At 45.1% G+C, this 7314-nt stretch overlaps 1 protein-coding gene across 1 annotated transcript; it reads left to right on the forward strand.

Annotated features, from left to right (window-relative positions):
- The first annotated feature begins 1181 nt into the window (after positions 1–1181).
- LOC123407362 (calcium-dependent mitochondrial ATP-magnesium/phosphate carrier protein 2-like) lies at positions 1182–6975 on the forward strand. The gene is made up of 4 exons (XM_045100474.1): positions 1182–1733; positions 5549–6334; positions 6424–6514; positions 6597–6975. Exons 1-4 carry the CDS (start codon positions 1262–1264, stop codon positions 6787–6789), a joined length of 1542 nt encoding a protein of 513 aa, XP_044956409.1. The 5' UTR covers positions 1182–1261; the 3' UTR covers positions 6790–6975.
- The last annotated feature ends 339 nt before the right edge of the window (positions 6976–7314 follow it).

Consider the following 7314-nt stretch of genomic DNA (forward strand, 5'->3'; position numbering starts at 1 on the left):
AGGGGCTGGCGACGGCAGGAGAGGAGGCGGGTCGTGGGGAGGGGGCGAGATGGGGGAAGTGTCGGTGGGGTGGGGAGGGTCACGAGAGGGAGTTACGGGAGGTGGCGCTATCGGCGCGTGGGGTGGGGTGGGGCCCCCACGAGGGGGGCTGGCGGCGGCGGACAGGGGGGGGGAGGGAGTAGCGAGGGGAGTGGGGGTCGCCAGGGGGGATTAGGGTTGCGGGATGGGGCGCGGGAGGTGGCCGGCTGGGCCGGTGGGTGGCCCAGCTGGGCCGGGGAGGGAGTTGCTTTCTCTTTTTTTTTTTGATTTGTTTTTATTTTGTTTTACCTTTTCCCTTTTTTTATTATTTTTTTCTTTCAGTTTTCTTTCTTTCTTTTATCATTATTATTTCTTTAATACTTTCCTTTTGCATATATATCCTTTTAATACTTGTAATGAACCGATAAAGTGCTTCCCTTTGCTTTCAAATCATCGATCCGGACAGACGCGAATCCACGCTGGTCTGTGATGGGAATTCGATGACGTGGCATCATTAGCGGTTGATCACTGTAGCTTAATTACAATCACTACTGTAGCAAAAGTCGAGGATGTCACACCGGTCGCCGGCGACGCCCCCGCCGCGTCCAGCTCCAGCACCATCGCGCCCCCCGCGCCCGGGCCAACAGCCGCCGGGTCGCCGCCGCACGGGATGTGAGCTTCGTTTCCCAGCTCCCGTCAGATCCACTTACATAGGGACTGTGGGTTGAATATCCAGAAGTGGAGGGGCTTTTGTGCAAAAGTGCCGACGACGTACGACAGAAACCATCGGTGCTTTATTATTATTAGGGGAGATAATCTTAAAAAAAACAAAGCACACACGTATTTACAAAAGACACACACACGCATGAAATATGCCTTTTCATACAAGGATATACCCCTTGGACTTGGGTGCCTTCGCTTTGCATAGTTGTTGCACTTTTTTATTTTCTTGAGTGGAGGATGTTCCAACTCGTAGGAGGACATGGGGAAAGGTGAGCACGGGTAGCCCATACCATACCATACCATACCATACCCATCCAGGGACGCTCATACGGGTAGGGTACCCTACCGTAGCCCGTAGGGCTGAAACCCACACGTGCCTTCCCTTCCCTTCCCTTCTACCCCTCCTTCCCCTCCTTTCCCTCTCCCTTCGATTCCGACTCGATTCTATTCCATTCCCCAAACCAACCCACCACCACCTCCCCCTCCTCCCCTCCCATTCCGCCTCGCCGCCGCCGTCGCCATGCCCGGCGCGGCGGCCCACGCGGTGGAACCCCGCGGCACCGCCGCACCCCCTCCACCCGTGGCCGCCGCGGCGACGGCGGCGGCGGCAGGGGGGCCGTGCGAGCCGGTGCGCAAGGCGGGCCCCGTGACCATGGAGCACGTGCTTCTGGCGCTCCATGAGACGGAGGCGGAGCGGGAGGCGCGGATCCGGGACATGTTCGGCTTCTTCGACACGTCCGGGAGGGGCCAGCTCGACTACGCGCAGATCGAGGCCGGCCTCGCCGCGCTGCAGGTCCCCGCCGAGTGCAAGTACGCGCGGGAGCTGCTCCGCGCCTGCGACCGCGACCGCGACGGCCGCGTCGGCTACGACGACTTCAGGCGCTACATGGACGACAAGGAGCTCGAGCTCTACCGCATCTTCCAGGCAATCGACGTCGAGCACAACGGCTGCATCCTCCCCGAGGAGCTCTGGGACGCCCTCGTCAAGGCTGGTATGTTGTAGCCTCACCCCCACCCCCCGTCTGTACCGCTGCCGACCTCCGCAATACTCGCGCGCCCCGTGCCGTGCGCTCAGTGGCATCTGAATTATAATTTATGACGCGTTGTGCGAAATGCAGTCTCTGTAGCATATTTCTGCCTGCTTGTTGTTGGAGCAGCAAGCAAATCAGTAGCCAACCCCTTGGAGTGTCGTCCTTTTTTTTGTTGGAGGTTTGCTCTGTGAGCAGATGTATATCATATTTGGAGATTAGAAGGGTCCTTCGCGATTGAGATAGTAGATACCGGTATCAATTGTGTTCAATAACACTTTTAGGTAGTGTATGTCTGTTTTGACAGAATAGTGGGTCTCGGTAGGCCCTGAGGGCCATCTACCTAGAACTGCCTTTTTGTAGTGTCTGAGCAGCGGACACTGAGCTCTAGGAGGACCCTTGGCTATTTGACAAAAATTGAGTTGATTGAGTAATGCATTAAATCTGTTAAGCATGTAACCTTATTATTTCTCAACGGAAAATGTAATTCAACCTCTCAGATTAGGAACATCTATTCTAACCAGTGTGTTACCACTAGCAAATTGAGAGTACATAACATGTCAACCCGATTTTAGAGTTTAGTTTGTATTAACACGACGAAAAGTAGCTGATCAATAATACCATAACCATCACATTAAGTGTTCATGTTGGATGCACAGTTGGGGATGGACTTAATGCTGTTCTCTTGCTCCTGCTAAAAGATTTGTAGTGTATGGGACATGTTTAAATTAGGCATCAATTTATATATCTTTCTTATTGTAGGATACATTGGTTTGTCAAGCTACTAAACAAAACTGGCCCGAACCCAAAATGACCAGTTGGGATATTAGATCCATAAATCACTTAAGATGCAAGAAGCAAAAGGGCAATGTACCCAAGTGTCTACATTTGTTTGGTGTAAAAATAAAAAAATAATATTACTGCTTAACTATAAACTCCTATAGCTGTATAGCACCACTGAAATTTTGAATTTTGAAGAAACTTTAGAACAGAGCTGAGCATGGCAACATCTATTCTAATTTGCAATGGCAACACATTTCATCTATAGATTAATTTGCAATGGTTCATAACATATGTAGCACATTGGATACATTTGAAGTCCAAGCTATTTCTTTACCATACATGAGCACTGAAGGCTTACATTGCTTGTTGACTCTGGCAACTTACTGCTAAGAATCGGCTGAATCTTTATAGTTAGAAATACTATAGTACTAGTATTTACTAGACCCACTGTTTGGTCTATGAGCAGCTGGCAATTTTTTTTGTTCTCTATTTTTCTGTCATATACCGTGCCATGCTGGAACATGTGTGTTTTGGACCTTGGAATTTCATTTTAACTGCACCTTGTGCGGATTGAAGTGCTATTTTGTCTGTGCCTTGCCTTGGGACCTAGTTGTGTTCTGTAGACTCAATTGCATGGTGGTATATCATAGCTTTCCAGTAAAATGGTTGTGCAGTGATGTATGAGTATGAGTTTATGATAGTGCAGGTCTTGTTAGCTTTCCTAATTACTCCCTCTGTTCCAAATTATAACATGTTTTGGATATTTCAATATGGACTACATACGTACTGAAATGAGCGAACAAACACACAAAAATGCGTCTATGTACATCCTATTCATAATAAAGTTAGAACATCTTATAATAGTGAACGGAGGGAGTAACTAATATAACTTGCTCCATGTTGCCACTAAAAACGACTCTGAGCACACCTGATGTTGTCACTTGGCATGCTCTCCTGTATTAAAGTGCATAATCCAGCATGAATGTATAACTTATACTGGGTGTGCATAATCGGCGTACCATCTCATGCTTCGACTAGATATACACTATTATAGTTGGTTCTGCCCAATATGTGGAACATGTTTCTTTTCCTGATTATGGGTATTCTTTAATTATGTGGTCATTCATTGGAATTGGAACGAACATGACTGCCTGCAGCGTCAAATCCTATCCATTTCTTTAGACATCATGTTATTGCAGATGCCGAAAACTTGGCCAGTTCATAACAGCTACCTTATCGTTTATTCACCTTGATCTTCACCTTGTCCAAGGGAGCAATCCTATGTTGCTTGTTGGTGCTATTACTACGGCAGCCAACCCGGCTGCAGCTTAGCTAGGCAGTCCCAAGATTATATACCTTGTTGCTAAACGTTGCATGGCATAGGCAACTGAAATCAGATGCGTCAAAAACACTGATACATGGCTGGGACATTGTATCCGTATTGGATACAGATACATGTTGGATACGTATCAGCCAAATATCCCCCGATATAGCATTAAAGCAATCAATTTTAATTCTCGATACTTGCGGGATACTTACACAATACGTTGTGGGTACCTCCGGCCCATCACCATCCCATTAAGGGCAGCATGACCCTAGTTATTCCGACCTGATGCCCTCTTCTGTCCACTCCCCCTGATCCAATCTTTCTCCCAGGTCCCGATCTTGATGATGTGGCCATGGCCGCGCCACCAGATGCAGCAGACGGTGGCGGTTGGCTCAGGGGTCCTGCATTGGCAGCTCGCCGGCAGGCAAGCCAGTTTGGCTCTCTGCTCTTTCCCCCTCTCCCTCCCTGTTGGTGACTAACTCCTGGACCAGGCAGGCAGCTCGCTGGTAGCAGCTCGAGCAGGTGGTGGGCTAGAGCCCCACTATTTATCACTATTTTTTAAAATAGCCAAACTATTTTTCAGAAATGTCATATTCCCATATCCATATTGGTGCAAATTATAATAGCTCACTTAACTGAAGCAATGTACAGCCTATGAAGTGCGCTCAGACGTTGGGGGCTGCCTATTCTTTATCCGACTGCTAGCATGGTGTTCTGTAGAGATACATGTGAGTTAGCCAATGAATTTCCTAAGGCCTTGTTTGGTACTAGGGTTTTTGAGGAGATTGGTGGGGATAATCCCCACAGGGATTGGGTGAAACCCCAACCTTCATCCAATCCCTTCAAATCCCCATTTATCCCCAATCCACTAGGTAGGGGTAGTGTATTGTGTATTGAGAAAAATGCACTAGAATTTGGGGATTTGTGGGGAAATATGGGGATGAAACATGTCAAATACACTAGAACCAAATGGTGTTATGAGATATGTGGGGATTTAGGGGTTTGACCGGGATAATCTCCACTAATTCCCTAAAATACACTAGTACCAAACAAGGCCTAAGTGAATTCCGTGATATTGAAATGAAATGACGAAATACAGTTTAGGTAGACTATTATACTTAAGAGCTATACTTGGCATGGATGACTTTACAGGAAAAAATGCTTCTCAACAGGCTGAGAAATAGGTTAAAATGGTTATATTGGCTAGCTGCTGGCTATATGCCTTGGTTATTTGATGTGTTCTTTTTTAATTATTGAAGGTTATGTTAAGCTGGTTTTGTTTTCCATTAAGTTACAGAGCAACTTACATTTGATTGATAGTTCTTCATACAGACTCCCGTGTTTCATATTTGCTCTTCTCTATCCCAGATTCTCCAGTATCAACTAAGATTAACTAGTGTCTCCTCTGCAGTGTCTCACTTAAATTCGAATTGACTCCTGCATAGTGCCAAGCTTGTAGGAAATATGCATAATATTAGTCTTGAACCTCATTGCTATCTTATTAGGTTATCACTCTTCTGTTAAAAAAAAGGAGTGTGGGCTCTGTCTATATCTTATGAAGCACCGCACATAGTTTGCTTGGATTACCTTGAACTCTGGTTACTTAGAGCTTTCATCTTTTTTGCATCCATAATATAACTTACAAGCAATGTCAGTTTGTTGTTTGCAGGTATAGAGATTGATGATGAGGAGCTTGCACGATTTGTCGAGCATGTGGACAAGGACAACAATGGGATTATTACTTTTGAAGAATGGAGGGATTTTCTTATGCTTTATCCCAATGAAGCAACAATCGAGAATATTTATCATCACTGGGAAAGAGTCTGCCTTGTAGATATAGGTGAACAGGCTGCTATACCAGAAGGCTTAAGTAAACATGTCAGCGCCAGCAAATATCTGATTGCAGGAGGCATTGCTGGTGCAGCATCTCGTACTGCAACGGCACCTCTTGATCGTCTTAAAGTGATCATGCAAGTGCAAACAACGCGTACTACCGTCACACATGCAGTTAAGGATATATTTATCCGGGGTGGTCTATTGGGATTTTTTAGAGGTAACGGTTTGAATGTTGTAAAAGTTGCTCCAGAAAGTGCAATAAGGTTTTATGCATACGAGACATTGAAAGAGTATATAATGAACAGCAAAGGAGAAAATAAGAGTGCAGTTGGTGCTTCTGAACGCCTCGTTGCTGGTGGTTTGGCTGGTGCAATAGCACAAACAGCAATTTATCCCATAGATTTGGTAAAGACGAGGCTGCAGACTTTCTCTTGCGAGAGTGGTAAAGTTCCTAGTCTTGGTACATTATCAAGGGATATATTGAAGCATGAAGGGCCTCGAGCATTCTATAGAGGTCTCGTTCCATCATTGCTTGGTATTGTCCCTTATGCTGGAATTGATCTTGCCGTATACGAGACTTTAAAAGATGCCTCGAGGACATATATAATAAAGGATACCGGTAAGCTCTTGCTTAGAATTTGTTGGCATTTCCAATCTTTTCTCTTTCCAATTTATTTTCCCTGATTCTTGGTTATTATAATAATGTAGAACCTGGTCCTCTAGTACAATTGGGTTGTGGTACTGTTTCTGGAGCTTTGGGAGCAACATGTGTTTACCCTTTACAGGTTATTAGAACAAGGTAAGAATTCAGAAATGTGTAACTGTATATATTTATACATAAAAGTCTATCTCTATCTCAACAGTATTTGAAATATTTGTAGACTGCAAGCTCAACAAGCCAATTCAGAGGCTGCATATAAAGGAATGTCTGATGTGTTCTGGAGAACCCTACGGCACGAAGGCGTTTCTGGATTCTACAAAGGAATCCTACCAAACCTCCTTAAAGTGGTGCCTGCTGCAAGCATTACCTACCTAGTTTATGAGGCGATGAAGAAAAATCTGTCTCTCGATTAAATTCTGGAATTGTTTTGCAAACCGGCCATTATTATTGGCATGGCTGACTGTAGAGATAATGACGACACATGAATTTACTGGTTAAAGAGCTCCTTTTTTGATGCGAAAGATGGTGCCTTCAGGATAGAACTGAAAGCTATTGCTATCCATCCTACTTGTTAAATGAAAACAAAGAGATTGTCATGAGATCATCAAGGCTGCCACACTGGCATACTGGTAATGGTTCCTTCTTGTCAAGTTGTATTACAGCTATCAGTTACTTCATAGGGCCCCTTTTGTCTTCTTATGATAGCTCCTGTGCATATACAACTACCTACTGCTGCACACATTTGACAATTAGGAACAGTACTGAAGTACTTAGGATGTTGTGATCTGTAGTTCGTTTCTTGGGAACTACTTATAATAAAGTATTTAGGAGTTTCTTAAGCTGATGATGAACAATCAAAAAGCTTGTAATTGATGGCCATTTTCAATCTTGGGGCTTCGGTTGTGTGTACATTTTCTTTTCTCATGTACAGACCACCA

Source organism: Hordeum vulgare, chromosome 7H, assembly GCF_904849725.1.
Source record: "Hordeum vulgare subsp. vulgare chromosome 7H, MorexV3_pseudomolecules_assembly, whole genome shotgun sequence".
NCBI lineage: Eukaryota > Viridiplantae > Streptophyta > Magnoliopsida > Poales > Poaceae > Hordeum > Hordeum vulgare.

What these genes read in the sequence shown, in the direction of transcription:
- LOC123407362 (XM_045100474.1), top strand. Translation starts at nt 1,262, where the DNA reads ATGCCCGGCGCGGCGGCCCACGCGGTGGAACCCCGCGGCACCGCCGCA. An exon ending in GGACGCCCTCGTCAAGGCTG is followed by an intron (nt 1,734 to 5,548) that starts GTATGTTGTAGC and finishes TGTTGTTTGCAG; the next exon opens with GTATAGAGATTGATGATGAG. An exon ending in ATATATAATAAAGGATACCG is followed by an intron (nt 6,335 to 6,423) that starts GTAAGCTCTTGC and finishes ATAATAATGTAG; the next exon opens with AACCTGGTCCTCTAGTACAA.